Genomic DNA, 17,469 nt, shown 5'->3' on the forward strand with positions numbered 1-17,469 from the left:
AGTGTAAATGTAGGTATATATTTTGAATTCTATTTTAGAAAATAAACTTATATACCCTTATAGATGATTATAAATTTGACTAAATAAAAAACGTATCAATTGCAATTAAATTTAATATTTCTTATTAAAATATAAATCTAGCTTCTAACAAAAGTATACACAAAATATCTTAAGTACATAAATGGCACTAAAATAACCTAAACTACAAATATCACTAATTTGTGTCAGACATTGTGTGGAGCAACGGGAAGCAGTAGTGCTAACACGCCGCATTACTGGGTCTGGAGAAGCTTCAAGTAACCATTAACACACTATAACTACCGTAATCAATACGACACCAATCTTTTTTTAAATCCATCGCGAAAACGAACCAATCAGAACAAAGCTTTTTGACATGCTTACAAATGACGTATTTTGATTGGTTTATTCTCTGGATCAGTCGGAGATTAAAATTGAGATCGTTTATTGAAACCGATAGTAAATAATTGCCAAATTAAGTACACTACGTATAACGAATTATTAAGCAGTCAACAACAATAAATCTTTTTTTGTTTTAGTACAAAATAATCAAATATAACAGCTTTTAAAAAGTAAGCTCAGTGCCGTATCTAGGGCGGTGCCAGTTGTGCTCAGACACTGCTACTTATATACAGCCGATTGAATGAACCATCTTGAGTGCTATCTTGAAATCAACAACGAAATCGATTAACTGGAAATAATTTATTTCATTTTCTTTCAATGGGTTATATTAAGTATTTTCTTATCATTGACCCGAAGACAGCCGTTTGAAAACATGTACAGACCTTGGAGGGACGCCGAAATAAACGGATCAGGACCAAGTATTAGGTCAAGCGTTGCAATATTATGAAAAGCTCGTAGCGGCCTCATAAAAACTGAGTTATTCTAAGCTAATTACCGGTGAAATCTAGATGTTTAGTTGACAATTTTTTTATAACAACGAAGTATACGTGTAGTACTGGCTAGTACTGTGCTACTACTTGAGTATGTCTTCTATTCATAGCCAAGTGGTAGGTCATACATTACACATTTTATAACAAAAACAACGTACACTTATATTTAAAAGTACATCTTAAGTGTAACATAAAGTTTTGAGTATTCGAAAGCCAGTAACCGTTATATTCAATAAACGATCCTAATCGCTTTTTCCGACCTATCTCCGAAATGGACCAATCAGAACGAAGCTTTTTGACATGCTTATAAATTATTTATTTTGATTGGTTCATTCTCGGAATCGGATCGAAGTTTGAGATTGAGATCGTATATTGAAAACGGCTGTAAATAGTACTCATTATAACAAAAGCGTTTGCTTATCGACATTTTTCAGCTAAAACCAACTAACTACAAAGTACAGTTAAATATTTTAAAAATAAAATTACCCGAAAACTATTTTTGGATGTTTATTTTTGTTTCTTTTACGTCACCTCTTTATTGTAATGAAAATTACAATAAAGATTACAACATTAAAATGAAACATTTTTAATTATGGCGAAGTTTGAAAATTTGTATGACAGTTAATATTATATCGAAAAATATTTGACAGAATTAAACTCTTCGCAATATTACGAGGTAACGCCTTCAACTAAATTTATTCTGGATAAAATAATATACTCAATAGGAAATCTAGTTGTTGGGAATGTGAGATGGAAATTTGTCGACGCGCTTACGTCATAATTACAATGAAAGCAGACGAGCGTTCAAGAAAAACACAACTCTTCTAACGCTTTGATCTGTGTCAGTTAAAACGCAACAAGTATACTTATATATAGCCGATTTTAATAAACGATCCTATACGCTATCTTCGGATCGACAACGAAAATCGACCAATCAGAAAAGATTCCTTTTTTAATTTTACAAACGACTTTTAGGTTTATTCTTACCAAGGAACCAAATTCAGCCACTTAGAATCATCTACAAAAATCGGCTTAAAATAAAATCTCATAAAACAATTTAAACTTAACTACAGTTTAGTAACAACAGCTTCGCAATCTTTTTCGTCTTTCGTTTCTTTCCCTCCTATCTCAGCATATATCTCATCTAACGACCGCCGCTTTGTCTCCGGAACCACACAGGCTATGTAGACTGTACTAACTATACACACTGCTGCGAAAAGCCAGAAAACGAAGTGCAAACCGACGGAGGAAGACATAGGCTGGAAGACTCTCAATTCTACCGAAACTAACGCGCAGGCAAATGCAATCACTATCGACGTCACTGTGCCGCGGAGCTGCAAAAAAAAGTACGCATTTAATATGAGCTGGTATCCCTTCTATCACACATCATGCAAGGAATCCGTTGTGTGCCTGGTATGGTAACTGTGTGTGTGCGTTTTTTATTGTTGTATTTATGTGTGTAGAGAAAGAAATGGTTTGAATGGAAGTTGTAAGGACAATGAAATTTAGCAGATAAATTGAAAGACTTTATTGAACGCAAACACTTTTTACCTATCATAGTATTCAGTAATTATATTAGATATAAGTAATATCTTAAACTAAAACTGGTGCTGGCGAGAAGAAACAGGCAAAGAGATAGTATAGGATAAGTATGTCATGTTCGTAAAGAAATTACATAACTCGGGGAGATATGTTTAGATTTATAAAGGGCTAGGTGGTACTTTACAAAACTATACTTACTTGAAAAGAGAACATCTCGGTCATGATAACGAACGGCACTGGCTGCAGTCCAGCGGCGTCGCAGTAGATGCAGAGGCAGAGGGCGGCGATGGGCAACCAGGAGGACCCCGTCACTCCGGTGAGGGTCTGCGCGTAGAACCACGCACCCAGGGCACACATAGCTATACCTGACACTAAGCAGGTGGTGCCTAGGAGTGGCTGGGGAAAAAAATGTAATTTAATTATTATATATGTAGTTTATACTAATACTCTCGGTGTGCTTTTCTATATCTTTTTTTAAATGTATTAACATTCTCTACATATTATTCGTGACGACTTCAAAATCATAATGCTATATCAATTTTTTTTTGGACACATGACAATATTTTGAAATCATTAAATGAAATTATTATTTTTCTTTTATGCATACAAAAAAAAACAATAGATTTTACGATACATATCATTTAAATAGTACTTTAGTTAATCTAAAATACACTATTGTAAAAGATTAAATATATAATTATTTTCAACGTATTCCCCTCGACACCCACCTTCCTCCCAGTCCTTTCCACAAGGCTAGAAGCCGTACAGGAGCCGACCATCTGCACCGCCCCTAACACAGCGGCCTGCTGGTTCGGCGTCAAAACCCAGCCCCCATCACTTGCTTTTTTAAAGATCAGGGAAGCGAAATGCAGTACAGCCAGACAGCCGCATAATTCCCGGGCCACTGTGATGATCAGAGTGATGCGGAACGCGCGGAATGTGCTGCGGTCGGTTACTGTAAATAGGATATACAGAAATTATAATCTTGCTAACCCTTATGTTGTTATTTATAGCACAACATAGGATTTTTAATTGAGTTAGACGTTTTATGATTCGATAGGTACTCTGGGCTATTTGCGATTTATTTTTCATTGAAATCAGTGTTAATTATGACCTACGGGCATAAGAAGAGAGGGTGTACTAATAAGTACTTATCTTAAAAAAAACTTAGATGTAAAATATTTTGAAGACGTCAAAATAGACCTTGAATAACAATAAATACTTCAGTATTTCATGTATGAAATTACAAAAAAAGAAATTGAAACAATTGTTTTACCTCTTACGGTACTTAATTTGCGAGAATACATTCAAAGCCTTGTTTAATTCCTAAAAAATAATTTAATGGTGACAATACTGTACAGTATTGTCACCATCAAGATTAATTTATTTCTGTTTAAGAAAATTTTAAGAACCCAGTTGGCAGGCTATGATAATTGTAGAGACACCAAAATACAATATAGGTCCCCACACCTACTCTATAATACTACAACTATAGTTAGTAGCCTTTCCCTAGGCCCACATCAGTGGGGAAGAGTCAAATTTTCTGAAAGGGAACCCAACATAATCTATTATGTTGTGTACTAATACGCATAAATGCGGTCTACAGTTCGTTCTAAGCATAATTAGACATAAATTGCGAAAGGAAAGCTAGCACGAATCGTGTTATATAGACCTTCGCTACTACACCACACTATATTCACCGTTCCTGTACTCGAATAAAAATAAAACACAAGTCAAAAATAACATCTAATAGGTAACGTATATTCATTTGCAATAGAGTTTATGTCGGGAGTGATGTGAAAGCACCCGTAGCCAGTTATTGTATCGCGTTTCATACGGCGGGTGGTCCAAGACGAGTTTCGGTTGCACAATATTTAAGATTATTTGTATACTAGTTGCGCTTGCGTCTTTAGTTGTTAGAAATGTTTTTTTTTTGTTTTAATTAATGTAACAGTACCTAATGCTAGGAGAATGGACAAAGATGCTTTTTCCTGAATCGGTGTGATATTATAATAAATAATTAATTAAAAAGTTAATTTAAAAAGCCTATTCATTGCTGTGAAAATGTTTTATTTTACATAATTAAGATATCTACGTAAAATGCTTTTTAGAGATCAATTTAAGTACGAATAAATAAACTTATTATTTTATCACAATATTCCTCACACTGCAAGCCAATCCGAAACAATTCAATTGCTACGTACAAACAATATTTACCTACCCACAACATATACAAATGCAAGAGTCGAATAAATCTGTCACGACCTATCTCGCCGTACGTTTTCAAAAAGCTAGTTTTTTTTTATAACGGTCCGTTCATAGACGGGCAACGTCGCCCACACGCAAACCTCTCTGCGAATGTACATAAACCATCGGTTTTCTCATTACTAGCGGACGGCAGTTCTCAAAATTTTATAAGTGGTCTCCGCGAACCGGGAATTTGAATTGTGTGTTCTTTATAATTTTAAATTATTTTAAGTGAACGTATAACGAAGCTGTACAGTTAGGAATATAAAGTGCTGCGTGTGATTTTTAAGTTTGACGAATTTGAGTTTCAAATTAACGAATATAATTAGCTCTTGATTTGAATCGGCTTACATTACGATTATTAGAAATCTATAGATTTAAGTACACTTCAAATATCGAGCCATATCAGGAATTCTTAGTAGAAAAAACAATCCCACCAAAAAGAAAATCAAAACAACAAAAAAATTGTAAACAAACAGCGTGAATCGGAACGTTCGGGAACCTCTGACGTAAGCAAACACTACACAAAACTGGCAACACGACTCCCTGGGAAACGATATTGTTTGGAAAGCACTACGCGTCCCGTTACCGATTTGTACCGTTTACTTATTGTTACCGAAGTATTAGCGATTGGGGGAACGTATTAGCACGTTGACAGGTATATTTAGTTGACCTAGACGTGGCTAGACGTAGATAATGGTGTTAAATCACGTGCGTATACTACAGTTATCCCAAACTTGCCATTTCGTTTATGGAGTTCATTTAGCACATAATATGCTGAAAATTTGCGTGATAGCGGTATTTTTCTATTTGTCCTTTTTAGGAAACTAGGTTCAATTAAATACACTCATTCTATTTGAATTTTTAATATAGTAACATCATAAATGACATCTAAGTACATACTTAATTTTGTTGTCATTAGAACCGATAATTTGGTTGTAAAGTACGTAAAACCCAGACAGAAACTAACGCTCGTCTATTACTCATGCCTATCTACATTCTACATTGTATAACGGTTTCATTTTGTCTATAATAATTTTGAACTTTTCAACTTTTCTTTTCATCCAAAATCTTCGAGCAAAATGTAAATTTTGGCACTTGTAACGTTTTCGGCTTTACTAAAAAGCTGTCATGACGTTCAGATGGCATTCATTTACTTCTCCATCATTCACTTGTATACTTTTTACCATGCTACAACTAAAAAGGTTACATACCTATAGTTTTAATTGCAGTTGTAAACCGTCCTGCCTTGCTATGCTCCAACTCTAATAGCAGTTTCTGTAACTCTACATCTACAACTGCTTCGGAGCCATCCCTGCACCTCAACCAGGCAAGCGCGTCGCGTGCCTCCTGAAAAAATCTATGACTTTATCCATTCCGTAATAACTGGCTGTAGTCTAAACATTGTCATAACAATATTAATAACGTATAAGAAAAACGTATCGTAGCATTAAAGACATCTTCTTTTAAAAATAGCTTCACCATTTCATTCGCGATTTTGGCAATAATTAGATAATATTTTGCTTTCGTAAGTAATCTCTCAATTCGCCAATCGCTTCACGTTTACAATCCTTTATTGAATTTAATTTTGGTTTGCGTAAAAGCAAGTCATTCAACTACAATTAATCTTAGAACTCTTTGACCTAGGACTATAATAATATCATCAAAACTGACATTATTTAGTAAAGAGAAAAATTATACTTCTACAACCACAAATATTTGTGATGCTTTCCAGAACACGTCAAACAATTTTTAAACAATAAATACTAACCTCAACTTTCCCACACTTCAACAAATACGACGGTGTCTCCGGCATTGTCATGAACAACAGTATATGGAGTATTGGCACCGCCAAACAGACCCACAGTATCGCTTTGTAGCTCAAATACTCTCCAAGAATAAACACTACTAGGTTTCCCAGATTCTGCGAGAGAACTACGAGGCTCCCCAAAGTGCCTCTGATCGAGTCCTCGCTTATTTCTTTGATGTAAAGAGGGGTGACCACGTAAGACCCACTGACTCCCATGCCGACGATAGCTCGAGCTGTTATTAAGGCCCAGGTATCGGTAGAGTACAGCTTTATGATCCAGCATAACTGTAACAAATGTTATCTTTCATAGATAAAGCGATGTAAAATTGAGAACTGCAGTAAGAATACGTATTTTTTGGGAATAAAATTCATTTTATACATAGTTGATAGGTAACCAATTATATACAGATTCTGAATCTTGAAGTATAAAGATTTCGTCATCGACCTTTTACAAGCGGCCATATATATTGTTAATTGTACTTCTTTATCTACGCGTCATATGATGTCTCGTTAACATGGCAAAAGGAGTTAAACATCTAGAGCGGCTCTCACAACCCTTCCCTCTTAACCTGCTTTCATTCCTGGTCACGTGCCCTTGCACATTATTTTTATGAGTTTTTAACGATTAAGATAGGAGGACACGTGGGTGACAGTTTTAAATAATTATCTTCCAAAAACATAATGTGAAATGCGTACAAATTATGGATGTTTAGAATAAATGTTCATTTAATTTAATAAATATTAATAACATATTGGTAAGAATTTTCAGACCCACTTTTCGACGAACGATCTCACTTTACATATTTGTAATATTAGGCGTAGATACATTTAAAATTTACGCAATAAATAGATCCAACAATCAATTAAAGCACATTTTTCATATTCTAATTCTAAGAGATAAAATTTTGAAACTCATACCGCCATAGAAAAAGACGTTAGCAACAACGCTTTCTTCCTCCCATAGTTATCGACGATGTACCCATAAAGGAACACAGTAGGTGTGCCGACCAGGTAGACCACTGACGCCATCCAGGATATGACGTCAGGGTGCACTGGCTCGGCGGCAGGCGTCTCCTTCGACATCAACCTTGGACCCATGGGTGACATCCATCCCACTGCAGCGCCATATGAGAATACTGGTAGGACCACTGGAAAATAAAAAGAGTACCACTGTAATGCTATTAACACCAATAGTGTTTTTTATTAAAAAAAAACAAAATGTGGTATGTAAAAGAGGTAAGACATAAATGTGTAGCTAGAATTTTTGTTTATATGGATATGACAAAGATACGACGAGTTGAATCCTGTGTAAGTGTATACAAGTACTATGTAAGTCACACGTCAGATTCGTTTTTATCATTGAATACTAAATGGCCGTAAGAGACGATTATTTAATGAATGACCAAGTTGTATAATGATCGACTAATTGACGCTGGAAAACTGAAATTAGGAAATAGGAATCAATGTAAGTTTGGACCAAAAATTATCTTCTTTTAGGCATAATTTTATGACAATATTTATTTAGTAATGGCACAACAACGCTATTTTTTATCTTTAGTAATTAAAAACTATTCGTGTAATAATACATACGTATATAAGTAGGTATGTAGATCTTATTCCATACTATGAGATCGTCTTATGTTGTAGTTATTAGAAATTACGAGACAGGGTATTTTTTTTTAATTTACGAATTGTTCAAACATTTTATGTCTATAATATATGTATAATTGAACCCATAAACCGTTGTTTCAAAGCGCAAGGGCAGAGAGAGTTAAAAAAACAAATCATAATAAATCGACATCGGGTCAAATGATATCAGAAACAAAATTAACAAGCAGAAAGTGTTAATACTTTTTACCTTGCAACCAATTCAAAGTTCAAAACATGCACTCACTAAAATGCAAGCATTAATTTTCTTTGCTCATCTCAATTATTATGAATGAATATCAATCAATCCGTAATTAATACGGATACACGAGTCATTCAATTTTATGAGCCACACGTGTTTACATACTGAATGTACAGAGTTTAATTGGTCTTTTATTTCCTGAACTTCGCTCTAACAAAAAGTTCTCGAGTTACTGATACTAGACTTTAAAGTAGTTATTCTTTTATTTAAAATGCAAATAGTAAGTGAAACTGCTATCTGTAGTGGCAGCCTTAGGGGATGATGAACAGGGCAAACACAAAAACATTCCCCTCTTTCGGAAATCGAGTAAAAAGGGCCAAAAATTCTACCGCCCAGAGCCTGGCATTAGTTAATACCACCGCCGGCCACATTTTATACAATAAACACACGTATATACGAAGACGTAGGCACTTTCCGTCGTGTGTATTCCGTCCCATGATATGATAGGCACAAATTTCAGACTTTGGGCTGATACTGAATAAAAAACCTAATATCACTTTGCCGGTCCCGGGATCAAACCCGAGACCTTAGCACTACAGTTTTACGTTACAGTAACTCAACTACACCACTAAGACAGTCACTGCGCCACCGAGGCAGTCAATCCAGTATTTGGAAGACTTTGAAAAAGGTTATTACAGAAAGACAAATTAAGAAAATTGCTCAAACAATAGGAAAAATTAATACCTAACAACTACTTAGTCTGGCCATAAATACTGTTACACTTAATTATAAAAAAATATTACATTTGAATTTCGAATCTGTCATTTTTATACGATTGTTCATTGTGTTTTCTCATTTTGGCGCCAATACATTGTAAAATATTTTGCGATATTAAAATGGTGTGGGGTGATAAAGAGAACCGAATCGCTGTGATAGCATTACACAAAGTAGGTATGGAGCCAAATGCAATTTTTAAAACTCTCCATACACTTGGTATTAGTAAAATGTTTGTGTACCGGGCTATTAATAGGTACAATGAGACCTCCTCTGTTTGTGACAGAAAAAGATCTGGCCGTCCACGTAGTGTTCGTACGAAAAAGGTGGTCAAAGCAGTAAGGGAAAGAATTCGAAGAAATCCTGTCCGAAAGCAAAAGATTTTATCTCGGGAAATGAAGATAGCACCTAGAACCATGTCGCGTATTTTAAAAGATGACTTAGGACTTGCAGCCTATAAGAGACGCACTGGCCATTTCTTAACTGATAATTTAAAGAAGAATAGGGTGGTAAAATCGAAACAACTACTGAAGCGGTACGCAAAGGGAGGTCACAGAAAAATTTTGTTTACGGATGAGAAAATTTTTACAATTGAGCAACATTTTAACAAACAAAATGACCGTATTTATGCTCAAAGCTCTAAGGAAGCTTCCCAATTAGTCGACAGAGTGCAACGTGGACATTATCCGACTTCAGTGATGGTTTGGTGGGGTGTTAGCTATGAAGGAGTGACTGAGCCATATTTTTGTGAAAAAGGTATCAAAACATCGGCACAAGTGTATCAAGATACCATTCTTGAGAAGGTAGTTAAGCCCCTTAACATCACCATGTTCAATAACCAAGTATGGTCCTTCCAGCAAGACTCGGCGCCGGGTCATAAAGCTCGGTCCACGCAGTCTTGGTTGGAATCGAACGTTTCGGACTTCATCAGAGCTGAAGACTGGCCGTCGTCTAGTCCCGATCTTAATCCGCTGGATTATGATTTGTGGTCAGTTTTAGAGAGTACAGCTTGCTCTAAACGCCATGATAATTTGAGTCCCTAAAACAATCTATACGATTGGCAGTGAAGAATTTTCCCATGGAAAGAGTGCGTGCTTCTATTGATAACTGGCCTCATCGTTTAAAAGGACTGTATTGCAGCCAATGGAGACCACTTCGAATAAGCTTTTTATATTTTTAATTGTTTTATATTTATGTATTAAACTGACACACTGTAAAAGTAATAAATGTTATTTGCAGTTAACAATTTTCTTTTTTCTTTATTACAATATTTATGGCAAGACTAGGTATTTTAATTCCGCGCGATGATGAATACGAATTTTAAAATATCATTTCAATTCCCAAAATGGTTTTGAATTTAAACGGAAAGCCGAAGTTCTAATTGAATATTCATAGCTAAGTCAGGTCGTCTGTCGGGTCAGCTACTCTAGCTAAAATATTCGTAGTATTTGATGCTGTTTTATTACAAAATAAGGATGTCCCTGGAAGAGTATAACGCCTTTAATATCGCGATGTAATTGAGCCTGATCAATTGGCACGGGAAACAATGTAAGCTCTGATTGAATTGTTGACGACTTGCTGTCTGAACGTTCTCGATAGTAATTAAGATAATGAAATGGCCTAGTTAGTAGAATGAAGATGACCATATAGGAATCTTGTTTACGGTCCGTTTGTTTATGTTTTTGTAAGTTTGCGCCGGTGGTAGGTCTCTTATGTGAGAGTCTATCTGGGTACATACCACCGCAATGACTATTTCTGTCGCCATGGAGCATTGCGTAGTCGCTGTGGTTTTCCGGTCTGAAAGATATTGTAGCCAGTGTAACTACTGGACATAATAAAGTTTAACATCTCAAGTCTTAAGATGGCGAGCGCAGTAGCACACTAAACAATATTTTATATATATTCAAGGTGTTGGATGGTATTACTAGTGTTTATACGCGGTCGTATCGCATACAATCAGGCGAACGGCAAGCTCGTATCGTCATTCAAAGCAATAAAAAAAATATATTTCTGCAATAAACACTAGTCGGATTTCAGAAAACAATTTTAAAAAGTTAAAGAGCCAATTATGATCTCGAATAAATTATAGTTTAATAGCTTCAGAATGTCAGAGCATAACATATTAGAGACTATGTTCCTAGAGTAAATCCATTAACTTAACCAAACATAAATTGACACATAACAAGAATAAGTAACTGAAATGGTAAAAAATATTTAAGAAAATGACGTAAACGCCAAATATTATGTCGATCCTCGTGTCGATCTATTCACGACAAGTTCATGATTCCGTCATTTTAACAGTGGGTTGAGTGTGTTTAATTTTTGCAAAAAAAATTATCACATATCTAGATACCGAAAAATAGCATCAATGTCGTAATGCTTAGCTCGTTAACAAATTATTGTTTGCTACTGTCAATGCTTATGGCTAGCGTCGACTAGACGCGAGTCGAATCAAGTTCGTATTAAGTCTGCTATACATTTACTAGGAAACTGAGCTGTGTGTTGCGTCTTATAGGAACGTTTGAACACCGAGGTCAAATGAACGTGCATACAGAATACACAAACAAAACATCACGCATTTATCCCCGAAGGCTATGCAGAGACGCAACAAGGGCACCCATTTTTCGCAAAGTATCCCATGATGTGATCAGGCGAGCCTATCGCCAAATCGGGCACAAATTCCAGACTCCGGGCTGATACTGAGCAGAAAAACACAAATATCACTTTGCCTGACCCGGATTTCGAACCCGGGACCTCAGAGCGCTGTCGTACCTCGCATGCAGTACAACTACGCCACCGAGGCAGTCTAAATCGAGGCAGAATAAATACGATTAGGTATATCCGGTCCGCTACTCCTCTGCTCTAGTCGACGCCAACCTTTACGTTACTTAATATTGTAAACAAGCTATAAAATCGTTTTACGTAGGCTACTTTAGTGTTCATTGAGAACTATTTAAAATGACTGCGAATGTAATGATTGTAATTTTAGTATAACTACTAGACAATATTATTAATCTGAAAATTAAATGGTAAAGTTTGAAAGTTTGGATGTTTGTTAGAAGTAAACACAGAAACTGCTGAGTGATTTGATTGATTAAATAAAATTTGGCAATCCTGAAAATCCTGAAAATGTATTGAGTGTAACTTTCATTCCGAGAAAATTCTTTCATGCGAGCCGAGTCTTTTTGCGAGTTGAGGCATAGGTATGCTTGAAAAATTAAAGTTTAGACATATTTACTTTTTGTTTTTGTTCTAGTCATGATATGCACAGAGTACTTTAAACTACGTAATACAGATTACTGTACAACCGAAGATTAGGTAATTTATTTGAGGGCATATTATCATCATTTCCCATCGACCGTGTTATAAGAACCACAAGTGGAAATGTTTTTATATGTGTATCGCGAAAACCCTTCAACTTCGAAGTTATGCTATCCTAGTGAACTTGGTCATTTCGGCCTGTACAAGACTGATAGAACTACCATCACTTACATAATTGCATGATTTTGTGAAACTCACACAAATTTAAAATTTCAATCCACTTAAGTATTTTTTCTTCACTCTTTAGAAAGCCTATTTGCTCAGCTAGGGAATTGAACCAAGGAACCTGTAAAATACAGCCAAAGCGCAAATTATCGAAATGCCAAAAATCATTAACCTTCCACATAGCAACATGCGTGCGACACGTCTCTAATTATAGAAATGAGTTAAACATTAATTAGTCACCACTAATTACCACTTACCAGTCGCTTTGCATACTCAAATATTATCGACATTTTTCTAAACTTCTAATAAGTAAAGATAAATAAACTGATTTCAAATTACGAACACTATGTTTTGTCGTGATTTTAATCACAGGCGACTAATATTTTGCTCGGGCCTGCGCCTGTGTTGCTGTAAATTTGCGGGATGAAACGTACGACAGAAGAAATATGCAGTCTGCGAATACGCACTGAGCCAGGATGATGGACTAAGGCCTAAACCCTCTCAGTAGTAGAGGAGGCTTGTGCCTAGCAGTGGGACAGTATATAATACAGGGCAGATATTACTATTATAGATTACGTATGTAACTTACTATTTAAGAACATCATTTTCAACTTGTACAGTTTTAAAAAAATTAAAACACAAGTAATGTCATCTTTAGTTCGTGTTTTTATTTTTATATGCATACTCAATATTTTGTTGGGCTCAGTATCTAAATTATATTACGAATGTAACCTCTCTCCTTTCGGAGTCAGTTAAAAAGCTTAGGTAAACTACTAATGTATTTAATACTTATAACCGTATATCTCTTTACCACTCAAACCGATCTAATACTGCTTTAATCCAATAGACAAGAAAGTAATTTCCTATAAGTAGGTTAGTGGGTAAACAATTAACTAAGTAACTTTCGGCAAAAATTAGGTTCTCAGAACCTTGGGTATTGGAGAGCCTGCCAAAGCGTCACAAAATACCGTTACGACACATGATGATTGATTAAAAAAATGAACTTAACCTCACGTTCAATAAGGCCTACTCAAACAATTCTAGGTTAGCAAGTGAAATTGCAATACATATGAATTCAAATCACTTTCATCGACATTTATAAAAACAGTTTAGTAAGTTTAGTAAGACCAAGCGATAGCCACTGTAAAAAAAAAAGAAAGTTTTCGCAGCGATTTTTTCCATCAATGAAATCTTAAAAAATATATAGGCTATAGATTTTGGCTTTTTCATAGTCCCGCGCGTGCTTTTTAAGGCTTTGGCTAAAGATGGTAAAAGCTAAAGGCCTTATAGTTCACACGAGATAAGATTGGAACTACAATCGTTAACGGAATTATATATTTTATACATTATATATGGATTAGTTGACTTATCGATAAGTCATTCCAATTTTTTTTGTTCTTTTCTATTATCTTTAACGATTTTAAGCGATGTCTACGGCCACAGTACTGATTCTTAAAATGATTTCACTTATAGGAACCTACCATATTCCCGAATGCTGAATACTTTTATGCCTGTGAAAGAATTTTATCCCGAGAAATAGCAATAACGTTGGTTGCGAAATTACACGCAGAATATTTTTTTTTTAATAACTGAATGCCAGCAGTAGCATGACACTTGTTCGTAAGCAACCGCTATATATACCGCTCGTAAACAAAATCAACATCTAGAACATCAAATAAAGCACTGCATTACTCTCCTACTTGAGACATTGGTTAAGCCGCATAATGTCTAGTAATTAGATTGAATACAATATACGTGTTCCCTCCTTCCTTCAACTTGGGGTTTTTCAAGCGGAGCATGCAGAAGCAATTAAGCAGGCCGGCATAACTGTGCCAACCGTCCGGGGATGATTATCTTGGCCGTCGATATGTTTTTGGGTATCTCTTCACTTACCATTAGGTGCAATGAAGCCACTTTGTCCTGCTCTCAATAAAAAAGGTACAAGTAGTGTAGATGTAAGTAGCATCTGTTTTCAATAAAAGATCCTCATCTCAATCTTCAATCAGATTCCGAGAATCAACCAATCAAAATAACTCATTTGTAAGCGTCAAAAAAACTTTTTCCTGATAAATCCATTTTTGAGATAGATATAAAAAAGCGATCGGGATTATTTATTGAAAATGACGGTAGAAAAAAATCCTTGCACACCCTTGCTTAACAGCAAAGATAGCGAAAACGGTGACTACTTAAACTTTTGCAATTAAGAGAGATATCATCTAATTTAAATATAATTTAATCAATTCATACACTAATTTGGGTTAATCATTGTTGTCAAATGCAGGTACAGAAAAGCAATATTGATTCAGATGCCAACTGCTCCACATAATATCTATTATCGTAAAAAACATTTCCTAACGATTTTCGGTAATTAATTATTCATGAGTACGAAATATATAATATTATTGTATGTTTGAAAACGAATGCATTATATCAAAGGAATATCTTTTATAATCTATATCCCCTGAAGGTGGGCAGAAGTGTAGCTTAAGCACCCGAAGTTTGCCAAGTTTAACTCTCTTCCAAGGTATATTACGAAACAAGGTTATCGCCATATCGTATGTGTATATAAGCTGTGGCTAATATAATTAGTTGTACAATTATCTCGTATCTTTATGAAATCCTACTTTTTTAATTTATTGTAAAATTGTTTTATATCCGAAATAAATAAAATTAAATATCATGCAGAACTTTTAATTTCGTAAATTCGTTTAAATTAAATCGCACATCACGAGAATTAAACGCATGAACTCATCGGTATACAGCCTTAACCGCCGAACTTATGGGGTGATTTGTAAAAGCTCACAAAAAAATAATTTGTCAGAGGAATTAAACGATAATATTATCCCGTATTACAGAGTATAATTTTCACGTGATTACCGTGATATTACTATCAAGTGTCTCCTCTACACTGGTGGCAAAATAATGACCCTCTTAGATTCCCAAACATTGAAATGAAATTAATTTACAGTACATTTCCATTATTTATTCAACCCCAGAAAAGGTCGGAATGCACTATTATTCTACATCGTCTCTACATTTATTTATTTTTCGCAATACAACAAATTCTCGGACAAGGTCTACATTGTATGGATATTGGGCTGAATATTATTTTATTCCCTCAACTTAAAGTATCTAAAATACTATTGTATCTACTATTAAAATATTTTCTCAGAACACTCGTTTGTCAAGTTTTTCATAGGTTTAAAAACTAATGAGTTTCGGTAAATACACACGTAGACTCCAAAAGTTCTATGTTACTATCATAAAATACCTACTTATTTATTGAGATTATATATTAGTTTTTTCGAATTTAATAGCAAATTATTGGCAAGTAATTACAATAAAATTAAGCTAATATTAGGCGCTCCTTTTTTATCTTACTGTTTACACACCATTAACTCAAAATAAATGTTGCACAAAATTACAAAACAACATAATAACGCATAATATTGCCGGCTTTTTAAATCCTGTTTCTTTGATATAAAAAAAAATAAATATTTAATTTAAGCAAATTCAGAAAAACTAATCTTTGGATTTCAATTTGCAATGTTGCAATTGGTTATAACGTTCGTTATAATATATTATCGCTGCAAATATAAATAGTACATAATCTAAACGATCTATTTTTATATCCAAAAAATTTGGTCTCCAGTCTAAAATTCGGTAATATTGGTAAAAATCTTAAATACGATGTAAGTAGCTAACGTAATGAATTTCCTTTTTTTCTATAACTAAGTAATTCTTTTCTGTAGTTCAGTTAAATAAAATGAAAATAGCTGGTGGGAATGGGATAGATGTCATTTGGAATTCTTATTTTTTATTATACATAATTTAAACCCATATTATGTATGTAACTGTTCCAACGTTATTTTATAATTTATATTACTTATAATTTTGGGTTTAAAAATGTTTTTAAAATAATTGTACTGCATAATTGCAATGTAACGCTTAATTTTAAACGTGTTCAGATTGTTTAAATTTTACACGTTTCTTTCAAAACAATTAACGTTATCAATTTTATTCTTCATATCAGCTCGCTGAATTGAAATTAAAATACTCACTTAAAACTGAAATTATAATCTGGTTAATTTTGCTCCCCTCGGCACAATATTTTTTCACCGTGTATTTCAACATTTTTACACTTAAAAAAATTTAATCACAGATAATAAATTTAAAATGACATGAGAGCGCGCGCCCGCGGCTGTACCGTGTCACGAATGAGGTTCTATAGCCAGAGGCGCTAACTTCTGCGTTTCCGATGCGATCTAACGGAAACGTGGCCGTGGGACTTTAAGTGTTAATTAAACACAAAGCTTGTTTTTCGGGAATGAGCTCCCGGTTAAGCGGGGACTTGAGGAATTGGTTCAAGGGCAATGAGACGAAATTATGAACGGCGTCCCTGTCCTGCTCAAGTATTCTGATAAGATCAATAAAATATTTTTTTAAAATGACTACTGCTAAAATACATAACAAACTCTATAAGATTCAAATGCATATTAATTTTACAAGAACTTATAAAGGATTAGAAAATATGTTTATAAATTCCATTCAAAAAGTGTACAAAAACATAACGCTACGCGCGTAATCAATATATATATACCTATATACCTTTTATATGAAGCATGTATTCATAGCGTCATGAATTTTACATTTAAATTATATATGAATTATTCAAAAATAAACACTAAAATAAATAAACACATAATATATAATTATTAAAGGTATTTATGAATTCGAATTTACAATACAATTCACTCACGCCTACTACCTATCATTAATGTACGTAAGCCTATATTACATTCGCCAAAAGTCGATAAAAAATAATAAAATACGCTTTTCAAGTACAAAAA

The 17,469-nt window shown here is 34.4% G+C and overlaps 1 protein-coding gene across 1 annotated transcript; it reads right to left on the reverse strand.

Moving 5' to 3' along the window:
• Positions 1 to 95: 95 nt before the first annotated feature.
• LOC115452806 (facilitated trehalose transporter Tret1-like) lies at positions 96 to 16,824 on the reverse strand. Its single transcript, XM_030181411.2, has 7 exons — positions 16,681 to 16,824; positions 7,429 to 7,658; positions 6,472 to 6,795; positions 5,915 to 6,050; positions 3,182 to 3,408; positions 2,652 to 2,849; positions 96 to 2,245 (listed from the first exon to the last, which is right to left on the reverse strand). The coding sequence occupies exons 1-7, from the start codon at positions 16,751 to 16,753 to the stop codon at positions 1,979 to 1,981; spliced, it is 1,455 nt and encodes a 484-aa protein (XP_030037271.2). The 5' UTR covers positions 16,754 to 16,824; the 3' UTR covers positions 96 to 1,978.
• Positions 16,825 to 17,469: the final 645 nt, after the last annotated feature.

The sequence above is a fragment of the Manduca sexta genome, chromosome 4 (genome assembly GCF_014839805.1).
Source record: "Manduca sexta isolate Smith_Timp_Sample1 chromosome 4, JHU_Msex_v1.0, whole genome shotgun sequence".
Taxonomy (NCBI): domain Eukaryota; kingdom Metazoa; phylum Arthropoda; class Insecta; order Lepidoptera; family Sphingidae; genus Manduca; species Manduca sexta.